The following is a 23,187-nucleotide window of genomic DNA, read 5'->3' as shown; positions in this document are numbered from 1 at the left end:
CTCCAACACCTGTTTCCCCTGCTCTCTACTACAGTAATAATCTAATCCATACAAATAATTAGCAGAGCTGGGACCTGAACCCAGGCAGTCTGGCCCCAGTCAGTGGTCCTAACCATTGTGCTATGCTGCATCTGACCAGGAATCACAGCTCATATCTATCAGTGGCCATCATATCATGATAGGATAAGCCAGTTATTAATATATTTATGGCACTGACAATCAGCAGCACAGGAATTCAGAGTAGGAAGGGGGGTTCAGTTGCCAGGAAATGCATTATAAAGCCATCAGTCTTCACCACATCCTAAAGATGAAGGATATCAACAGACTGAAGGCAAGAGATAAGATTTTGTAAAGCGGGGGAACCCAGAGAAGAAATGCCCCATATAGGAATTCACTAAGCTTCCATGTGGTTGACATTGGCGGTGGCCTTAATAGTCCCTGCCAAGACCTGGGCTTCTGGGATGCTTGTGCTATATGCTTCTTCCTTTTGCAGAGCCAAGCTTCATCATGTCTCCTACCTAATCCTGCCTCCTCTTTTCTTTTTTTCTCATATCTCCCAATAGTCCTTTTCCTTTTCCTTTGCTCCTTAAATAAACCTTTTTCTACACCTTCCCCAAGAGAAGAAAGGATTTGGAAATAAAGCTAGGGAAAGCAGAGGATGACAAGTTTTCTCTCGTTCACCTCTGTCTGTTTGAGTGGTATAAACTGGCCCATGCCAGCTTCTAAATTGGCCAAAGATGGAAGCCGGGCAATGGGGCAGATAAACAAAAGCATGTTTATAATTCCTTCTTCAGCTAAAGAAGGAACTCAGTAACCTTTCATGTGAATCATCCCATTAGGCACTGGATGTCCCCAAGAAGCAAGGCTTGGCTGAGAAGCAAAAGAGAACTTTGCAGCTGCAGGGCCCAGAGGTTCCAAAGGATGGACGTCAAGCTCACCTGCATGATGCTCACGTACCTTGTCTGGCGCAGAGGGATGGGCAGGGACACGCACAGGAAAGGGTCGAAGGTGTTGCTCTGTTTCAGGCAGTGGGGACAGGTTAAGGAAGATCTGTGAGGGTGGAGGATACACATCAAAGTTGAGTCGCAACTTGAACAGTTGGGCAGTTTCTCGAAGAGTTACAGTCACCTTTGCAATTTCTCTGCTACAGCCATACCACAAAGAATTGAAGATTGGTATTCAAATCTTTATGCACAAAGGTTCAGACAATGTTATTCACAATAGCCAAAGGGTGGATACAACTCATGTGTCCATTAATGGATAAATGGATAAACAGAATGTGTTATAGACACACAATGGATTATTACTCAGTCCTGAGGTCCTCATACTTGTTACATAAATGAACCTTGATAACATCATGTGAGTAAAAGAAGCCAGACACCAAAGGCTACATAATTTATGATTCCATGTATATGAAATACCAGAGTGAGTAAAGCCACAGGGAGAGGATGCAGATTGGTGGTTGCCAGGTAACGAGAGGAGGGAGACCTGGGGAGTGGCTGCTTCATGAGTACCAGGTTTTCTTTTGGGGGTGACGAAAATGGTTACCAACTAGAAAAAAATCAGTGGTTGCACAACATAGTGGGTGTACATGCTGCTGAACTACAAATTTAAAATGCTTAATTTTATGTTATATGGCTCTCAACTCAATTTCTTAAAAAGGAAAAAGTTTAATCATATGTATGGGGATTTCCCTGGTGGTACAAAGGCTAAGACTCTGCTCCCAATGCAGGAGGGTGGGCCTGTGTTCAATCTGGTCAGGGAACTATATGCCACGTGCTGCAACCAAGACCCAGCACAGCCAAATAAATAAATAAATCTTAAAAAAATAAAAAACAGACCAGAGCACAGACCAGAGTATTTAATGTTCAATCACTCTCTGCCTCTGGTAAATTTCCCTTTGGGAAAAGCATGGCAATGCTGTAGTAAAAAGGATGCACCAGGCATAGAGGGCCAGCCAGCAGGGGGACCTGACATTTGTGGGGACTCCTCTGCCACCCTGTTTCTCTCCCTCCCTCCTCCCAACCTCACCCATCACATGCTGTGGCATAACACAGACCTGAAAGATGTACTTTGTCATTGGGAAATTTCCAAACCCGTTTCACATTTAAGCAGACCAATGAGACAGAATGTTTTTCTTTGACTTACTCATTTTTTTTAAATCTACTAAAACTAAGCGAGACCAAATTTTTCTTGCAGATGCGCCCTAGTCAACCAATCCAGGGACATGGCCTTTAGATGGAGCCGCGAATCTCTGACAGGGAGCAAGAGATGCATAGTTTGGCAAAAAAAAATAGAATGGCCTAATTTTGTATTTAAAGAATAAAGAAAGCATATTGTTTTCATAATAAACCAGAAAGAGGACGTGAGCGGCACCTGTTCCTCAAAGGATGAGAAATGAGGATGATGAGTTTGACCAACAGATCGGGGGAGAGGGCAGCATCACTTTCACAGAAAACTGCAAGGGTTACGAGGCTCCAGCTACACCTCAGATGTGGCCTGGAGGGGTCCTTTAGTCCTTGCCATCCCCTCCAGTGCATCATGGTCCTGTCCTACCGTCTCCCAGGCACTCACAGGAGAAAGGACAGAAAATCACCCCAACGCCCTTCACTGTTCACTCGCCCATTTTCCCCAAGCTATTCAACCTCTCTGTCCAATTGCTTCTGTTCCAAAACCAGCCTCTCATCTGCTGCTGGAACTCAGTACTGCTGTCCGCTCTCCATGGGTTACAAATGCCCCAAAACGACACTGCTCGTTTCACACCCTGGCCTCTCGCTGCCACTGAATATCCATCTGACACCTCCCACCTAGCCAGCTTCACCTGCTCGCTAGCTGGTGAGATGGATGTTCGCGCCGGCAATGGTAATTAAGACAATGCACAAGCAAGATGTCACCTCTTCAAATCTGCGATCTGAAAAACGCTTCTAAAACATACTCTGCCTAAAAGGGAATGCCACCTGTAATGGGAACCAGATTAGGATTTCCATGAACAAAAGCTCTGAATGCCATGGAGAGAGGAACGCGCGCGCACACACACACACACACACACACACACACACACACACGTTGCCTCCTCTAGCCAAAACTCCAACATAGCAACAATCCTTGACTATTAAACTTACAGATGTTTTCAAGCCATGATAATAATTGTATAGAATAACCAATTATTTGTCCTCCAGTCCAGCGGTCCTGGACCTTTTTGGCACCAGGGACCAATTTTGTGGAAGACAATTTTTCCAAGGGAAAGGGGTAGAGGGAGGGATGGTTTGGGAATGATTCAAGAGCATTACATTCACTGTGCACTTTATTTCTATTCTTATTACATCAGCTCCATCTCAGATCAGCAGGGATTAGATCCCAGAGGTTGGGGTACCCCTGCTCTAGCCTACAACCTCCAGTACCCTAATACTATTCTCCATTTCCTCCTCCAGCCAAAGGCAAAACCTCAGCCCCCCTAAAAAAGGGAGAGCAAGGGGAGATATAGGGAGAATCTCAGTGAGCAGGGGGCCTCTGGACTAACCCATAATAGCACTTCCAGCTTTTGGTTTCACAAAGAAGACTGATACCACAGGGCATCCTCCCCAGGAAAGGAGACTGAAGAGGGTCCAGATCAGCAAGGACCACACCCAGGGATTCCAGCCTGGAACTGGCACCCACTGATGGCTGCAGAAAACCACTGCTCAGACCTCAAAAGCCCTAACCTAGATGGATGTCCCTAACGATATTTTTTTTCTTTACTCTGGACCAGAAGGCAGAAAACAGCTATTTTTAGCAGTTACCAATCCTTTTTTTTTAGCATGACTATCTTGCTTCTTACTCATCCTTCTACAGCAATCGACCCAAAGGGTGCTTACAGTCCTTAGTATCGAATCAGCTCAAATGTCACTTCTTCAGGAATCTGTCCCTGACTCACCTTTTACGTTGTGACACTGTGATTTATAAGAAATATATATTTATGTTGAAAAGTATGTATATTCCTGGCACAGAGCTCCTAAAACCTTTGGAATTTCCTAAGTGATGAGACCAGAAATAAAGGTAAAATGAGCATCTTTTGCTATTCATAAAAAATCCCATACAACCACTCCTGAGTTTATGCTAAAACAACAGGATGGGGGCTGGTTTTCAAAGGAACCCAGCACAGGATGAGGACTTTCAGATCCACGTGCTAGCTCCACGATAGGACTCTAAGCTCAGCTAAGAGCCCACATGCTGCGGGGGCATGGCCAAAAAGAAAAGAAAAAAAAAAAAAGAAAGTAATGTAAAGGGAAACAAGAGATTTTTTTTCCTCTTTCACACTCATAACATGCACTTCAAAACTCCCCCAATTTTTCCTTCAAAGCACCTGCCAGTTATACAACTATGTAAAACCCCAGGAGTCACCCTAGATGTTCACAGTTCCCTTGGTCCCTCCCCCTCTTACCCTTAAACCCACTGGCAAGTCCTGTTGACTCTACATCCCAAACCTGTTCTCCATCTACCCACCCTTTTCCCTCCATCTCCATCACTACCAGTCTCCATCATTCTCCCACTGGGAGGACAGCACATCAGCTGTTATCCAGCTCGCGGTGCTGCCTCCCTTCATCACCAAAACAACTAATTTCTTTCTTTCTTTCTTCGTTTTTATGGCCGCAGGCCACGGCAGGTGGGATCAGATCCCCTATCAGGGATCGAACTCGTGCCAAGTCCAGTGAAAGCTCAGATTCTTAACCACTGGACAGCCAGGGAAGTCCCAAGCAGCCAGTTTCTTAAATGGATCATTAGACCACACGCAGCCTTAAACTTCGAAGTGGTTCCCTACGGCCCTTAGGCCACATACAACCCACACTACCAGGTGCCCATTCACCTCTCCAGCCTCACCTCTCCCCACCCTTCACTACTTGGCAGCTCTCTGTTCCTTGAACTTGGATTGTCTCCACCCCAGACCCTTTGCTGCTTTTTCTGCCTGGAATACCCTGTCCCCAAGTTATCTGAATGGCCGGCTTCTTGTCACTCAGCTCGCAGCTCGAATGCCCCTCTGAAAATAAGCCTCACCTGATCACCTTACCTAAGGTCGGCTGCCTCCCCAACCTCCCAGGTTATCATTTCACTCATTGTTATCACAGATTGTTGCACCTTATGTGTGTATTAAGTCCCTTCCCAGGTGGCACTAGCGGTAAAGAACCCGCCTGCCAATGCAGGATACGTAAGAGACGCGAGTTTGATCCCTGGGTCGGGAAGATCCCCTGGAGAAGGGCACGGCAACCCACTTCATTATTCTTGCCTGAAGAATCCCATGGACAGAGGAGCCTGGCCAGCTACATTCCAAGGATCGCACAGAGCTGGACCCAATTGAAGTGGCTTAGCAGGCACGTATATGTACTGTCTAACACCTTTCCCGATAGATGCTTTCAAACTGTGATGTTGGAGAAGACTCTTGAGAGTCCCTTGGACTGCAAGGAGATCAAACCAGTCAATCCTAAAGGAAATCAACCCTGAATATTCACTGGAAGGACTGACACTGAAGCTAAAGTTCCAATGCTTTGGCCACCTGATGCAAAGAGCTGATTCTTTGGAAAAGACCTTGATGCTGGGAAAGATTGAGGGCAGGAGAAGAAGGGGATGACAGAGGACGAGATGGTTGGGTAGCATCACTGACTCAATGGACATGAATTTGAGCAAGCTCCAGGAGACAGTGGAGGACAGAGGAACCTGGCGTACTACAGTCCATGGGGTCGCAAAGAGTTGAACACGACGTAGCGTCTGAACAACAACAACCCCCAATAGAATGTTAGTTGATAAGAACAGTGGCTGGGGTGTGTTCACAGGTCAAGTCTCAGCACCTAGAAGGAGGCCTGGCAGAGTCTATATAAGTTTATATTTTTTATATCCTTCATTATGCTGGGAAATCTTGAACTCCAAATAATGTGTTAGACTCAGCTCTCTGGTAATAAAGAACAAATCAGAAAGATCTCACCCACTTCTCAGCAATGGCCTGAGGAGATCCTAGGCCTTCACATTCATGTTATACAGAACCATCTTCACCAACAGCCCTCCTTCAAGGCGGGGTGGGAGGCCCAGGATCCAGCAAGAAAGGAAAGAAATACTGAAGGTCGGAAACAACAGGAGTAAGTGCTTAACTGTGATTAATAATGGGGAAGACAAGGGAACTTATGGTTTCTGTTGTTTTACAATCTCAGGGTAAACCTAACAATGGGAGGCTGGTTACCAGCATACAAGTTTGCTGAAGGCTTAGGCAACACATTTTAAACATACCCCATTCTTACCTGTACTGTGCTTGGAAGTGGCTTTGCACAAAGCTTTGGCCCACAGAAAGCTGAGCCGATGGCGACAGAAGGTTCTCAGAGGTCCTCCTGACTTCAGGTTGAAGCTGCAAAGAAATGAGGGGAGGAAACAAAATTAGCCATGCCTCCCATCACTCCACTGCATCCAGACCAATGAGACTCCACCTCCTCCTGGGTCCACAGCATCCCTTTCTGGGACTAGACCTGCAGAACCAGGCTTTCCATGTTGCTGACCATCATCTACTGCTCCTTCAATTACCTCTGGATTAACAAACCCATTCTTTACCCCCACGCTTCTAGAAACCCTGTGTCTAAATGTTTCCTGTACATTTCACTTGGATGGGCTGTCATCACTTCAAACACACCCACACCAAATCTGACCATCTCCCACCTCCTAAACCGTTCCTGAACATATTTTCCAGTGAGCCAGTCTTCACGTAAACATCATCTTTCTCAGACAAAACAGGTTTGTATCTCAGAATAATGAATGCGTCAGCCTCCTCCCACCACACTCTGTCCTACTATATCCTTCTCTGAATTGCCTTACGTATGAGTGTCCCACTGTGGCTGTAATAAATGGCCACAAATGAGTGGCTTCAAACAACAGAAATGTGTCCTCTCGTAGATTTCAAGACCAGACATCCAAAATCAGGGACTTCCCTAGTGGTCCGGTGGCTAAGACTCTGAGCTCCTGATGCAGGACACCCGGGTTCAATCCCTGGCCAGGGAACTAGACCCCATATACCACAACTAAAAGATTCCACGTGCTGCAACTAAGACCTGGTGCAGCCAAATAAATAAACAGATATTTAAAAAATAAAAAGGAGGGAGGGACTCAATCAAGGCACCTTGTGTGACACCCTATATGCACAGCTCATAACTGAGCAGCTGATGGAGGAGGAGAGGAGACAGAGGAAGGGGTACATAGGGTCAACTCCAAGCTTCCGATCTGGTGCCTGGAGAGCCTCTGATCCATTAACAGAAGTGTGTGCGTGCTCAGGGGTGTCCGATTCTTTGCGACCCCATGGACTGTAACCCGCCAGGCTCCTCTGTCCATGGGATTTCCCAGGCAAGAATACTGGAGTGGGCTGCCATTTCCTTCTCCAGGGACTCTTCCCGGCCCAGGGCTCGAACTCTCGTCCCCTGCATCGGGAGGCAGATTCTTTATCACTGAGCCACCAGGGAAACCCATTAACAGAACAGGAAATAGCAACAGGAGAAAGGGGAAGTTGAGGGAGGGGAGAGCAAGCCAAGTTCCGGGAACAGACACTGAAGGACAAGGGAATGAAGGGCTCGGAGGAGAGAGAACGTGGATACAGAGCAGACACAGGCATTTGGGGCTGCCCAGGACTGTCTCCTCTTCACTGAGAGTAGCCCTCAGTTTGGGAACATTGAATTCAGTCCAGGGGTAGGGGGCAAGGCTCTTTCATTGGGGGTCCCGTCCTTCCTCACCAAAGAGACATGCACGTGACTCAAGCAAGATGGATGAGATGTGATGTTCCTGCGCTGCATGTTGATCACAGGCAGACTCACCCACAGGCTGAAAACTGCAACTTCGGCACAAGTGTCCAGGCCAGAGGATTGAGCCATTCCTGCCACTGACACCCCCACCCCAGTGCTGTCTGGCTCAGGACAGTTCCCAGCCTGGTCTTCAGCCTTCATTTCCATTCCACCCTTCACCCTTCACCTCCATTCTCCACTCTTCTGCCCTTGGCCTTCCCCTTTTTGTTTGAGTTGGCTGATTGGCTGGCGTTCCTCACAACCAAAGACCTCTCAGTGACCCAGGCTGCTTCTCCATCAGGATGTTGGGGCAGCGGGACTTCCCTGACAATCCGGTGGTTAAGACCTTCCAATGCAGGGGGTTTGGATTCAATCCCTGGTTGGGGAGCTAAGATCCCACATGCCTCACAAAATAACTAAAACAGAAGCAATACTTCGAAAATGGTCCACGTTAAAAAAAATAAATCTAAAAAAGATGATAAGGCAGCATGCATTGGAAGCGGCTGCAGACAGGACCGGCCAAGGATGGGTATGTAAAGAGAAAATTCCAAACGAGGCTGGGGTGAGAGGCAATGGAGGATCACTCATAAAGCATGGTCTATCAGCCCAGCCGGACCAGGCTGGGGCTATCCTGCTACTGAGTGATCCTGACTATCTCCCTGAGCCTTGTTCCACACCTAAAAGAAACAAACAGGAGCTCAGGGAGTCATCGTTTAAATAAAAAGAGACGAGGGTATGCTGCCTGGCACATAGTAGGTGCTTAATAGATGTTAGGTTCCTGGTCCTCTTCCCAGCCTCAGTCCTTTCTTAATTCTGCAAGACTGGCGTTTTCTGTGAGATAAACTGCCTGAAAGATTGCTGGTGTCACACTGTCCACGGGATAGTAAAAAGACGCCCTATTCACCAGATGAAAACATTTATTGTTACATTAACAGAGAAGAAAGTGGTCCTCATGTTTCCTATTCTGGTTTCAAATAAATTGAGCTACATGGCTTTCATATGTTTGAAACAGAAATAGCCTCAGAAAGAAAAATTGTTCAGAGGTACACAGGGGACAGTCCCTTTCCTTCTTGGAAAGCGAAAATGAAGTTTGTGCCAGATAGTCCAACGGCTCTGCTCTTTTACCTTCAAGCATTCACAGAGGGCTCTGTGAATCCCTCTGCAGGCAGCCCGATTTTCTGAGAGCAAGTTTCAGGAGGGGCTTTGACTCCAGACAGAGAAAAGATCTTTCCTGGTTTCAATCAGGTCAGATGAAGAGCAGGCCAAGCTCCTCTCTCCAGCCAACAGCCAGCCATGGTCTTGTTGGGTCGTGGGTGCCTTCTTGACACCCTTGGCCATTAAAGGAACAGAAAGCAGCCAGCGTGACTGAGAATCATGAGTGAGGGGCAGAGGGGCCTGAAACCAGGCAGAGATGTTGGTGGGTCAGCCAGTTAGGGCCCCGTCAGCTATATAGGAGTCTGGATTCTGTTATGAGCGCAATAGGGAGCTGCCGAGGGAATTAAAGCAGGAGGGTGATGCGATCCTATTTCCCTTCTGAAAAGATCCCTCTGGCTGCAGCATGAGGAACACACAGCAGTGGGGCACACTGGAAAATGCAAGACCAGTTAGGGCTGCTTTTATGTGGGTCTTGAAATTGTAACAAATTATTGACTTAAATAAACTCACTGTCATTGTAAAGAAAGGTGTGAGGTGGTGCACTGTGGTTGGGAGCAAGGCTCCAGAGCAGAGTTCTCAGTGAGGGGGATGCTTTCGCCTCTCCTCCAGGGGACATGTGGCTGTGTCTGGAGACAGTTTTGGTAATCAATCACAATTATGGATGCCACCGGCAGCTGCTGGGTAAAGAAATGCTACAAATGCTACAATGCACAGGAGAAACCCCCACTCACCTATGATTACCTGGTCTTCTGTCAAAATTGCTGAGGCTAAGAAGCCCTGTTCTAAGAGTCGAATTTTCTAGCTTTGCAACCTGGCTCTCCTACTGGCTTGCTGTGTGACTTGCAGCAAGTTACTTAACCTCTCTGTGCTCTCCCCAACCTCTATGGGATGCTTTGCCTGCCACCAAAGGACAAAAGTGAAGGATCGAAAGGTAACTGGGAAGGCTGTTTATCCCTCTTACTTGCCAGGTAGGAAGTGCTGACTGGCATAGGTAGGGAGTGGGGAGAAGGAGGGGGGAAATGGGACAAGAAGTCTTTTCTTTTTTTTTCTTTTTTGGCCACATGGCTTGGAATTTAGTTCCCTGACTAGGGATCGAAACTGTGCCCCCTGCAGTGGAAGCACAGAGTCTAAACCACTTGACTGCCAGGGAAGCCCCAGGATGGTTCTTTTTAAAATAAGACAACAGGCTTTCAAGCTAGACACCCCTTGGACTTGAATCCTGACTCTGTCACTTCTTAAGCTGTGCTGCTTCAGGAAGGTTACACAGCCTGTCTGATTTCTTGGTTTATCCATATGTCAAATGCGGATAATAACTCTTGTAACACTCCACAAATGACAGTAGCTATTCATACTGTGTATAACACTCCAAGATGTGCTCTGAAAACTACAGAACAGGGTACAATCACTATCTTCCCTGTCCCATGCATTTGGCAACCTGCTGTCTCAGACAGAGGAACTCTTTCTGCAGCTCTGTCAAGCTCTTAGCTTCTACATTATACTGCGGTTTAAAAGAGTTTATTCAAGACATATATGGTGATGCTCTCCTTAAAGCTGCAATTTGTCATTTTAAAAGAAAAAGAAACAGAGACGACAATCGGCTGTGCAGACAAATTAAAGGAAAAAGCTGACTTGGCTTCTTGAGCCATTTTATTTTTAAATAAACACTGTATGTATTTAAGGAGTGCAACATGATGGTTTGATACACACTGAGGTAGTGAAATAATCACTTCAGTCAAACCAATAAACATATCATCTCCTCACATAGTTACCTTCTTGTGTGTGTGGTGAGAGGACCTAACATCTACTCCTAGCAGATTTCTAGCACTCAATATGGTGTTATTAATTATAGTCACCATGCTGCATGCTAGGTATCTAGATTTATTCACCCTACAAAACTGACTGCCATTCAATCTCTCCCTCATTTATTTATTCATTTTAGTAAGTATAGTTTATTTTCAATGTTGTGTTAATTTCTACTGTACAGCAAAGTGATTCAGTTATATATATATATATATATATATATATACACACACACACATTCTTTATTGTATTCTTTTCCCTCATGGTTTATCACAGGATACTGAATACAGGTCCCTATGTTATACAGTAGGACCTTGTTGTTTATCCATCTGCTATTTCCAAACTCCCAATGTATCCTTTCCCCAGCCCCCCTCCCCCTTGGCAACCACCTGTCTGTTCTCTATGTCTGGGAGTCTGTCTGTTTCGTCAATAGGTCCATTTGTGTCACATTTTAGCATCTCATCTTTATTACTCTAGAATAATACTCTCTGAGCAGGTAGTGTAAAGATGGAAGAGTAACAAGTGAAAGATTGAAACACTTACAAAGGGCTTTTTAATTGATTCACAAGAGGGATGGGAAAAAATGGTCCAGACATAAAACAAACAAACAAACAAAACAAGTAAAGCAGTTCTTGTAGCTGGTTCTGATCTGGATCAGTTTTGGGTCACATCAAAAATAATGTGCGACTGATTCATTACCAAAGCTTGTAAAACATTTTTTAAATTATAATGGATTATTCATGGATATTGTTTTGATAACTTTGCTCACTCATGGTATAATAAATTTACTCACTTTTCCTTTCTTAAGTGAGAGATAAAAGGATAGAACCCAATATTGATCTTTATTTAGCAAAGCCATAGAGACTATAACTGATGTATTTATTAACTGACTGTGGCTATTACAAATGATCGTAGGGCTTTCTTACTCCCAAAGGCTTGAGGTTTCGCCCAAATCTGGGAATGCTGAGGGCACACATGAAAAGATCATCCATCCTGCGTCTTGAGAAAAATGATTGGGAATCACTTGCTCTGCAGGATAAGTAACTGAGAAAGCAAAGCTAAAATGGTAGCATTTGAAAATAGTAAGCAATACCACCAATGGCCTCAGAGGACCATACTAAGGCATAGGATACAGATGAAAAGGAAAATTTTTTTTTTCAAACTTTAAACCAAACAGAAACCCTATTCACTGAATTGCTGGGATTAAAGAGGATGAAGAACAGCAATGGGAGGAAACGTCTGGTCTAAAACAAACGGGGCAAAGAGGAAGGCGCAGGGAATGGTACTGTGTGAGCAGCAGCCAGAATACACAAAAATCTACGGAGCTGAATCTCAAGATTTAGCTTTGAGTTGAATAAATGTTCAAGGGAAAAAACTAAAATTGAACACAATGTGTTTTTCGAGGGTGACTGACCTTGTCAGACTCCGGCCCTCGGGAGGAACCCTCCAGGTCCTCGTGTACGCGATCCAACAACCAGAGCAGGAACTCCAGGGCATCGTGCTGGGCATTGCCTTGGAACTGAGTGCCGTACTTAGAGACTGCATTCTGAAGGAACAGAGAAAAACCAGAGGGGCAATGTGGACTTTCCAACAGCCAACAACATATATCTCCACTCTTTGTAACGTTCTTTTCCCATAAAGGTCATTACAGGGTATTGAGTAGAGTTCCCTATGCTGTACATTTCTGTTCTGTATATGGATTCATTTGTATAATTTTTTAGATTCCACATATACGTGATATCATATAGTATTTGTCTTTATATTTCAAGAAGCCCACTCACTCAGTCGTGTCTGACTTTGTGACCCCCATGGACTGTAGCCCCCAGGTTTCTCTGTCCATGGATTTCTCCAGGCAAGAATCCTGGAGTGGGTTGCCATTCCCTTCTCCAGAGGGTCTTCCCAACTTGGGGATGGAACCCGGGTCTCCTACATTGCAGGCAGATTCTTTACCATTTAAGCCAAGGAAACTCACTAACACATAAGTGATATTGTATAGTATTTTCTTTGTCTGACTTATTTTACTAAGCATAATATTCTCCAGGTCCATCCCTGTTGCTGCAAATGGCAGTATTTCATTCTTTTGGTTTTTTTGGCTGAGTAATATTCCATTGTCTGTTTCTATTACATCTTTTTTTATTTACTTATTTTATCACGCTGGTCTTCACTGGGGCACGTGAACTCTTAGTTGGAGCATATGCAATCTAGTTCCCTGACCAGGGATCGAACCTGGGCCACCTGCATTGGGGGTGGGGAATCTTAGCCACTGAACCTCCAGGGAAGTCCCCATACCATATCTTCTTAATCCAATTGTCTGTTGATGGGCACTTAGTTTACTACCATGTATTGGCTATTGTAAATAGTGCTGCTATGAACAATGGGGTGAATGTATCTTTTCAAACTAGTGTTTTCTTTTTTTTTCTGGAAATAGACCCAGGAGTGGGATTGCTGGATCATGTAGTAGAATGTTTTGATATACATGATTATCTCTCTTGCCTGAAGCTCTGGTCCTTGTAGTGCTGCGGCCCATGTTCCCCTGCCCCCATTAGTCTGTTTCCGCACTGTCTCTCTCTGCTCATCCCATAGGTGGACAGCTTCTGGCCCTGCTCTCTCAGCAGTTGTTTCCTTCATTCCCAAGGTGTCAACTCTCCTCTTGAGATTGACCACATGACCCAGTGAAGTGGAATTCCTTACATACCACACCTGTGGTTCCTTCACTGCCTCTTCCTAAAATGAATGGAATTTGAGAAGTCCGAACTTCTTCTGTGGTTAGATCACAAAATGTGAGAGCCAATCCTTCATCCATCCCTTTAATAAATAAGTGTTTGTTGAGTGCCTCCCACAGGCCAGGCACTAGTCTAGGGCCTGGGGTTCCAAGGGGGAACGGGGCAGACGAGACTTCCTGCCCTCTTGGCACTCATATTCCCGCACCCTTCACTTTGTCCCGTTAAAGGATGTGGCAACTTCATCATTTTCTGGGTACAGGCAGGTTCCAGCTTTTAAAAAGTTCACTTCAAAGGGTAATATATATACCTACCTTTTTAAATAAAGAATTCAAAATATAAAAAGAGCAGTAATGAAAAGTCTTCCCTTGCCCAAGGGTGCCCCTCACGAAAAGAAAGAAGACACTGAATATTTTCTTACTTAAGCATCCTTCCATGGTCTTCTTTGTGCAAGCATGAGCATGAGTGTAAGCAATCCCCCTTGTCTGTGTACAGGGCACATCCTGTATATGTCCCCTGCAGGTCTGTCCTCTGCTCATGCCCACCCAAGGGAGCAATGTGAGCAAAGCTGTGGACCCAGCTGATCTCACCACGTCCAATCAAATCAAACGTGTGCCATGTGCTCAGCCGTGTCCAACTTTTTGTGACCCCATGGAGGACCCCACCAGGCTCCTCTATCCATGGGATTTCCCAGGCAATACTGGAATGGGTTGCAATTTCCTTCTCCCGAGGATCTTTCTGACCCAAGGATTGAACCCACATCTTTTGCATCACCTGCACTGACAGGCAGATTTTTTTACCACTGATCCACCTGGGAAGCCCTAATGAAAGGGCCTGGGCTTTTTCTCTTTTAAATCTTCCTTTGGGATTTAAACGCAACTTTAGGAGGAACTAAAGCAAAATTCAAGATTTGATTAACTGAAATGAAACTGAGTTTCTATTATTTCTATTATTTGAAGCACGCTAGCTTGGGTGCATTGGAGGGTCTAGATTTCCCTGTACTTTGACTGCCCCCCCACACACACACACAAGCAGGGCTGCCCAATAAGCAATTAAAAAGAAGCATCAATAAGTGATAAACAATGAGTAATGTTTGTGGTATAAGTATTCATAAGTATTCATGTATGGATGTGAGAGTTGGACTGTGAAGAAAGCTGAGTGCCGAAAAACTGATGCTTTTGAACTGTGATGTTGAAGACTCTTGAGAGTCCCTTGGACTGCAAGGAGATCCAACCGGTCCATCCTAAAGGAGATCAGTCCTGGGTGTTCATTGGAAGGACTGATGCGGAAGCTGAAACTCCAGTACTTTGGCCAGCTCATGCGAAAAGTTGACTCATTGGAAAAGACCCTGACACTGGGAGGGATTGGGGGCAGGAGGAGAAGGGGACAACAGAAGATGAGATGGTTGGATGGCATCACCGACTCGATGGACATGAGTTTGAGTAAACTCCCGGAGTTTGTGATGGACAGGGAGGCCTGGCGTGCTGCGATTCATGGGGTCGAAGAGTCGGACACGACTGAGCGACTGAACTGAACTGACTGACTGATGCCCCAGGCATACTGGGGATACATTTTGACTAACAAGTTATTGTTAATCTGAAATTCAAATGGAGCAGGGCATCATGTATTTTGCCTGGGAACTGTACCCCCCAGTCACCCTCAAACCTGTATCCTTAGTACCAACATTCCCTCCCGGGGGAGCATCCAGCACCCCCCCAACTGGAAATCTCTAAAATCAGCTCTTTGTTTTAATGTCAGGGTCCTCTTTCCCGGTTCCCTCTCACACCCACATCAGTCAAGAGTTCTGATTCTGGCTTCCTGACTGCACTTTCCACAGTCCCAGTCCCACCGTTAAATCCTAATTCCTGACGACCCAGATGACAATACCCACCTAGAGGGAAGTCCGGCCCCCAGCAGCTCCCCCTGCCCACCTACTGCCTGCAGGACAGGACAGAACCTTCTTCCCACAACCCTGCTGGTAAGGTCAGGCCCCCACCCCAAACCCTTCCTACTGCATTAAAGCTATATCCTAACATGGGAAGGATGAATGGCAATATTTGGTATTTCTACCCTGCAATACGCCATAGCTCTACCAGTGAGTGTGTTTCTCCCTCTCATCACTGATAATTTATAACATGTTTAAGCAGTATTCCTAGTTATTTCATATTTCTGGTTTTTAGAAATGAAATCTCATTTTTATGTTTCTAAAAGGGTCTTGCTTTTGACTATCTAGTACCTGACCTCATTAGTGACAGTGATAATTCTAAAACATGGATTCCCAGAACCATTCAGTAGTTTTCCTTCCGGAAAAAAAAAAGTTTAATTTTAATCCTGTTTCCTTTTCATGTCTTACTGTTTTCTCCAGAACTTCCAAAACACACAAGTGATGAAGGTATCCTTGTTTTTTTAAAAAGCAATGCCTCTGGTATATCACTTGAGACATACTGCATTTCTAAAACTGTTGGTCTAAAATTGATCCTCAAACACATACGCTAAGATAAATTCCAGATGGCTGAAATCCTTAAATAGCCATAGAAAAATCAGAAGTACATAACATAGAATGTTTATCAAAAGGTATGAAACAAATAAATCTAAAATTTTCTGTAGGGAGAAGAAGGATTGAGTTTGGAGGAAATATTTGCAGCAAGTATGACAAGAGTTAAAGAATTTAAAGAAACAAGAAAAAACAACATTATGACCAAGGCAGAATGTTTAGACAAACCACATGAACAGAGAATTCCAGGAGCAGTCTTACAACCATTCATAGTGAAAAAGCATAGAAAGATTCAACACTTGACTCCAAACAAACAAATGTTAAAAACAAGATGCTATTTCTATTTGTTCAACATATTAATGAGAGAATATTTAATACTCAGGAAAACATGCATTGCTGGTGTATCTACAACTTGATATCATTTTTGGAAATTTGTGAATGTGGGCACTAAAAATAATCAAGCCCAATAAAGTTGATCTAAAACTAAAAAGCAATAAACACTTAAAATTGGGAAGATGAAGTGCTCGGACCTGGTGCACTGGGAAGACCCAGAGGGATCAGGTGGAGCGGGAGGTGGGAGGGAGGATCAGGATGGGGAATACATGTATATCCATGGCTGATTCATGTCAATGTATGACAAAAACCACTACAATATTGTAAAGTAATTAGCCTCCAACTAATAAAAAAAAAAAAAAGAAAAAAAAATGGGAAGATGATTTATACAGATAGCAAAACTCATCAGATGCTACTTAAAATTTTTACTCAGCCCTGAGAAGAAATTCTGCCATTTGTAGCAACATGGATGGACCATGAGGACATTATGCTGAGTGAAATAAAAAGACAGAAGAAATCAGTGTATGACACCTTTTATATGTAGAATCTAAAAATATCAAAATTGAAAAGCAGAAAATAGTGGTTATGAGGGGCTGAGGGTGGAGGGATGGGAGAGGTGTTGTGTAAGGTACATACTTGTAACCAGTAGATATTTAAGTCCTGGAGACTAGTACATGGTACAAGCAGACATCAGGTATTATGGGTTCAGTTCCAGACCACCACAATAAAGCAAATATTTCAATAAAGCAGGTCACGTGAACTTTTTGGTTTCTCAGTGCATATAAAAGTGATATTTACAGTCTTCTGTGGTCTCTTAATAATACAATATTAAACGTACAATAATATTATGTCTAAAAAACAACATATGGACCTTAATTTTCTTAAAAATGTATTGCTAAAAAATGCTAACCATCATCTGAGCCTTCAGCAACTCTTAATCTGCTGGTGGAAAGTCTGGCCTTTCAGCAGCTGATGGCTGCTGAAGCCTAGGATGGCTGCAGCAATTTCTTATAATAAGACAACAGTGACTGACATCTGCGCTTGGATTGATTGTTCCTTTCACTTGAACCCTTAGAGGTCACTCCAGGGTTATTCATTGGCCTAATTTCAATGTTGTGTGTCTCAGGGAAGAGGGAGGCCTGGGGAGAGAGAGATGGGCAGAATGGACAGCTAGTGGAGCGGTCAGAACACACACATTTATTGATAAAGTTCATCTTATATGGGCGCAATTCACAGCGCCCCCCAAAACAATGACAATAGTAACATCAAAGATCACTGATCACAGATCATCATAACAAATATGGTAAAAATGAAACAGTTGGAAATACTGTGAAAATTACCAAAATGCGACGTAGAGACACAAAGTGAGCAAATACTGTTGGAAAAAGGGCACTGATAGACTTGCCCTACACAGGGTTGCCACAGACCTTCAATTTGTAAAGAACACAGTCTCCACAAAGTACAATACAATGAAATGTACCTATACAGTGATTATAGACAACAAAACTGTATTATAAATACTAAAGTCACTAGAGACTAAACCTTAAATGTTCTCAGCACTAGAAGAAATACAATTACATGATGAGATGGAGGTATTAATCAATGCTACTCCTGGCAATCATAATTGCCAGTACACAATCAGTAACACAAACGTACCAGATCAATATATTATCAATATATACCCTACACAGGGTTGTATCTCACATATAACTCAATTTTTAAAAATGGGTGCATTTCATTGTACATAATTTATACCTCAAAAAAGTTGATTTAAAAAGCAAGAAACAAAAAAAACAACAAAACAGTCATCTTTGCTTTGACCATGTCATTTCACTCAAGGAATTAAGTGTATGGAAATCAGAGCTGAGGACAATGATTTAAAACATAAGAATTTTCAATGCAGCATGATAGTTGGAAAATTGTACAGTATAAAAATGTCTCCCTAGCAATTGGATCATTTAGTGAAATAGTATACAATCATATTAATAAAAACTGTTTCATAGAACATTTTAATGACCAGGAAAAACTCTTAAGTTGCTACTTACATGAAAACAGCAGGATACAAAACTAGAATTTCCAATTGTTTGTACATGATTTGAAACACATCAATACACTAATGATGGTTATTTCTAGAGGGTGGAATTCCAGATCTTTTTTTAAAAACACATTTTAGCATTTTTCATTTTTTTTTAAAGTCATACTTATTTAATTACATCATCAAGAAATCAAAGTCTTTTGGAACAGGATATTTTTAATGTACTTATTCATTTGCTGTTAAAACAAAGAGTAGTCCTACTGTCAGTGGGAGGCTGGGTGACTCAGGGACCGAGGAAGGGGACCCCCACAAACCCATCCCATTTGTGTGCCTGGGCTGGAGTCACACACTCCAGCATGCTGGCTTCTTAACTTCCTCTCTTCCTCAGTCCAAAGCTAATAATCCCTCTTAAAGACCTTAATATAATAATAATAATCCCTCTTAAAACCACCTTCTGTGGCTTGTCCCCAACCAATTCTCCAGCCCCTCCCCCCAGCCACACAGGCTTTCTTGGACAGAGGAGCCTGGCTGGCTACAGTCCACGGGGTAGCCAAGACATGACTTAGTGATGAAACCACCACCACCAATTCATTTTACCAAGCATTTATCCCGTCCAGCCCCACTCCACTCAGTGACTGGCAGTTTCAGTCTTACGGACTATAATGCACTTCTTCCCACCCTCCTTTGTCCTCAGTTGACCCTTCATCCCTCAAAACTCAGCTCAAAGATTCACACTCCTGGGAAGCCTCCCTGCCCCGCCTCCTCACCCCACCTCTCCCAAACAATCACATCCTTCTAGCACAATTGCCTGGTGTCTCAGACTGTTAAGAATCTGTCAGGTTTGATCCCTGGGTCAGGAGGATCCCCTGGAGAAGGAAATGGCTACCCACTCCAGTGTTCTTGCCTGCAGAATTCCATGGATAGAGGAGCCTGGCGGGCTACAGTCCTTGGGGTCGCAAAGAGTAGACGACCATTCAGTAACTCACACTTTCACATAGCAGAATTGCCAGAGAACATCTTTATTTTGTACTTCTTGTCACCAGTTCTAATCATGGGCCCGTGGGATTACTTCACTCATCTCCATCTCTCCTGCTGGACCGTAAACTCCCAGGATTTGCATTCATCCCCCTACGTGTGTTCCATGCTCCTTGTGTACTGTCTGGACACAATATTTGTTGAATGAATGAATGTTTCCTCATCTGGAAAATCAGAGGAGCCCACCTAGATTTCAATCCACAAGGTTTAAAAGCCCCTGTTCTGGACTCCTCCACTGTCTCCAAGACTGCCAGCCTGAAAAGTCCCAAGAAAATTTGGACCATATCACCTTTATTAACATATTAACAGTTTGATTATCTTTCAATCCCCCCAAGACTCACAAGGAGTTTCTTGGCTCTAGGGATTTGAGGCAGAAGAGAAATAGGAAATCCTGGTGAGTCACAGATTACTAATTCAGAACTTTTCAATTACTCGTGCCTCTCCGTGGCTGCAGTAACTGGATGAGAATGCAAAGACCAAGAGAAAAGGTACACAGAACTTACCTCCCTCCTTCCTCTTGGTCTCTGCAGATGAGGAGATATTAATATAATTAACTCATTTTATCATCACAACATCCCTGTAATAAGGTAAGTACTGCTAGAGTCCCATTTTACAGATAAGGAAAGCTGAGGCACAATTGAGTTTTTAGTAATTTGCTCAAGGTCACAGAGGTGGTATCCTTAACCACCATAGGACACTGCCTCTCACATTTAAAAAGTGAATGCTGCCAAAAGAGCTATTACTGACACCCATTTGCCTCCCTGACGCCTGTAGAACAGAGCTTCCCCGGTGGAAGCAGGAGAGAGGAAGGTGAGGGTTGGCACCCTTGTGGGTCACATGGCAAGGATTGCTTTCTCGGGCTGAAACTCAAGAGTGGTGATGCTTGTGGAATGAACACTGACAAGGTCCCCCTCCCCCAACAACAACAATCCCTAGTCTTCAGGGAGCTTCAGCTCTCTGCCCAGAACTGTGGGGTTGTTTTTGTTTTTGTTTTTGTTTAAGCAGGAAGCCAGCCATGTGCGTCAATTATCAGGACTCTTTTATCCAACTGGGACCCCAAACAAACGCTGGGTTTTAATCCTGGATGAAATGATACACAAAACTTCCAAAGCCTCTTGACCCTGCAGCATCCCCAGTAAGTAGATGATGAGCCCAGAGAAAAAGGATACAAACCCAGGCTAACGCATCCTAGGGGATTTGAGTCACACTAAACAAAAGGATGCCATCTCTTATGTAGCAGATCCACTCCGTCTCCCTGGCCCTCAGTGCAGTACCTGGCACCCAGGTTCTCAGCTTGCGTTGGGCTTAGACTGAAATCCAAACTCCTTACACTGTCTCTGAAACCTTACATGATCTGGTCAACTTCATCTCCACCCCACTCTACTCTCCTGGGCAACAGCCACCCTAGTTTTCTTTCATGCCTCCAACTCTCAGCTCCTTCAGGCCTCTGGTGTTGATAGTTGCAGTTCCTTCTCCCTTGATTATTCCTAGATCTTGACCTGGCTTCGTCCTTCTCGTCATTCACCTCCTTCCTCCCAGGCCCTGGCCTTGAAAGTCTGACTCCCCGCACCACACTGGAAACTCCGTGCCTGGCGTGAGAACCAACCCTCCGAGGCTTCACCTAGCGTTTGCTGAACACAGAAATGCTGTATACACTCAAACCTACCAGCTCCCGGCACTCCCCCCCCCTCAGGCGCTAACACACTAGTCAGCTCAAAACAAAAGCTATAATCCCAGGCTGAACTGGTAACTGTCATCTGGAGAAGTCCCCAAGAAGCCCCCATCCTGATGGAGCACCCACTTGTCCAGAAGGGGAACGCGAAGGGCCGGAGCGCGGCTGCCGCCGAGCGGCGAGGACTGGAGGCCGCCGGGCGCTGCCTACCTTGAACTCGGCGGAAAGTTGGGGCGTGTATTCGCGCGTCCAGAGCGCGCGCACCAGCGCCGCCAGCTGCTCGGTGACCTCGGCGCGGCCGGGCACCGCCCGGTAGCGCCCCAGCGCCAGGAACTCGGCCAGCAGGTCGGTGTTGCTCAGACACTGCACCACGGCGTTCATGAAACAGGTGTTGCCGTGGTTCTTCAAGCCCTGCGCTCCCGGGGGCCGCGCCCCGTCGCCGGCGGGGAGTCCGGGCCGGCGCTCCTCCCCGGGGCTTCCGGGCGCGGCTGGATCCGGGCCCTCAAAGCCCCCCTCCCCGTCGCCATCGCCGTGTCCTGATTGGGGCTGGGGTCGGGGCCGGGGCGGCGAGTCCCCGGGGCGGGAGCGACTGCCCAGCGCCAGCAGGAAGCGGCCGAACAGGCGGCGCAGGGAGCGGCGGCGGCGGGGCCGGGGCGCGGGCGGCCCCTCTCCGGCCGCGGCCCCCGCGCCTGGGTCCATGGCTCCTGCCGGCGCCCCTCCCGGAACCAAGCCTCCACCCCCCGGGGGCCCCAGGCGGACGAGCCGCCGGCAGGCCCTTCCAGAGTCGGAAAGGTGCCCAGGCGCCGGCTACCTGCGGGCCAGGTGTGCCGGGACCGGGCGGAGGCGGAGCTAAGGGCGGGGCCGCCCCGCCCCGCGCGGGAATCCGGCTGCAGAGACCGCCCCGGGCAGCGCCCCACCGCCCGCACCCGCCTCCGGGTCCCGCCCCCGCCGCTCGGACCGGGAATCAAAGCACTGGGGCTTGGCTTTCAGCTTCCCTCCCCTTTCCTTATCTGTCCTAAACCTACCGGCCCAAATTTAACCTCTGCTCTTGGTCCTCTCCCTGCCTTCAAGCCTTGAAAATAATAGAGGAATGATAAATATGAACGCCCTCGTAAATTGCAAAGCCCTGGCTCTTGCTAAGTTTCTTGGAATGACGTCCGGGCGAAGGTGAAGCCTTCCCAAAAGGGTAGCCGCGGGCGTAGCGAGAGACGCGCACGGAGAGCGGCGACGGGGTGGGGAGCGCTCTGGGACCGCTGGCTCCTTCGCAGGCTCAGGTGTGTGCGGACGAGTAGCACCCCCTCCTTTCCAGCCCGTCTGCGCCGCCCGGGAGGCAGAGTCTTTGCGGGACCCGCCATCCCGGGACCAGAACTGGGAGGCGTGTGTAGAAACACCCGGGGTGGCCGTGGTTTGCTTGTTTAAATTACAGACCAGGTTAGAGATGATCAAAACTTGCCAGCGAGACCTTATCATCCTCAGTTTAGGTTGGTGAAGAAACGCGCTCAGAGAGGTTAACGCCATGGGCGGAGGCCACAGACCCGTAAACAGAGAGACCGGAACTGAAGCCGGGTTCTGCCAACCCCGCAGCTTAGCTCTTTTCCAACCTCAGTATTTGCTTACGAGTAAGTTTTCCGGCTCCCTGGCGCGCCCCCTACGCGGTCGCACTTTCACTCCTTAAAGCAAAATCCTAACTGGATTGCTACCCAATAAAAATTGACTTGGCATAGCCTCGCCCTGGATTCGCTGGGGGACTCCGCTCACCTGTCCTGTAACTGTCAGGTTTATCATTAATCTGGTGAAGTCTTGCAAAGTGAATTTCTCATCCATTTCTAGCTCAACAAGAGATCAGCAGGATGCGTTATTACATCAGTGCCCTGAAATGTTATTTATTGTTTGATGAATATGTGGTCATCATTTATTAAATATCCACCTTGATATATCAAATAGGGCAGCAGCAGGTTACCTGATAAAAGCAAAAAAAAAAAAAAAAAAGCAGCAGCATTAAAGGACAAAGAATATCCCCAGAACAAAAGACTGTTCTGTGAATTAGAAACTTGACGTGTTTCTGAAAAAATGCCTTCGTCTACCGTCCCTGGAAAAGGATACTGGATTGGACCGTCAATAAACAAGTTCCATCACCTTTCTAATAGTAAGCAGAGGAGAAA

The 23,187-nt window shown here is 45.8% G+C and overlaps 1 protein-coding gene across 2 annotated transcripts in view; it reads right to left on the bottom strand.

Moving 5' to 3' along the window:
- The window catches only part of USP43 (ubiquitin specific peptidase 43), a 49,754-nt gene extending 27,462 nt beyond the window's left edge, over nucleotides 1–22,292 (bottom strand). For both annotated transcript variants that reach the window (XM_070479095.1, XM_070479096.1), the window contains exons 1-4: nucleotides 21,236–22,292; nucleotides 12,151–12,282; nucleotides 6,264–6,367; nucleotides 958–1,050 (exon numbers count right to left, since the gene is read on the bottom strand). In XM_070479095.1, the coding sequence (XP_070335196.1) occupies nucleotides 958–1,050; nucleotides 6,264–6,367; nucleotides 12,151–12,282; nucleotides 21,236–21,724 (818 nt within the window). In that variant the 5' untranslated portion in view covers nucleotides 21,725–22,292. The remainder of the gene's footprint in view (nucleotides 1–957; nucleotides 1,051–6,263; nucleotides 6,368–12,150; nucleotides 12,283–21,235) is intronic.
- Nucleotides 22,293–23,187: the final 895 nt, after the last annotated feature.

This window comes from Odocoileus virginianus, chromosome 17 (assembly GCF_023699985.2).
Source record: "Odocoileus virginianus isolate 20LAN1187 ecotype Illinois chromosome 17, Ovbor_1.2, whole genome shotgun sequence".
In the NCBI taxonomy this organism is placed as follows: Eukaryota; Metazoa; Chordata; class Mammalia; order Artiodactyla; family Cervidae; genus Odocoileus; species Odocoileus virginianus.
Note: the sequence above shows the minus strand (reverse complement) of the source record. Positions and strands in the feature narration are given on the sequence as shown.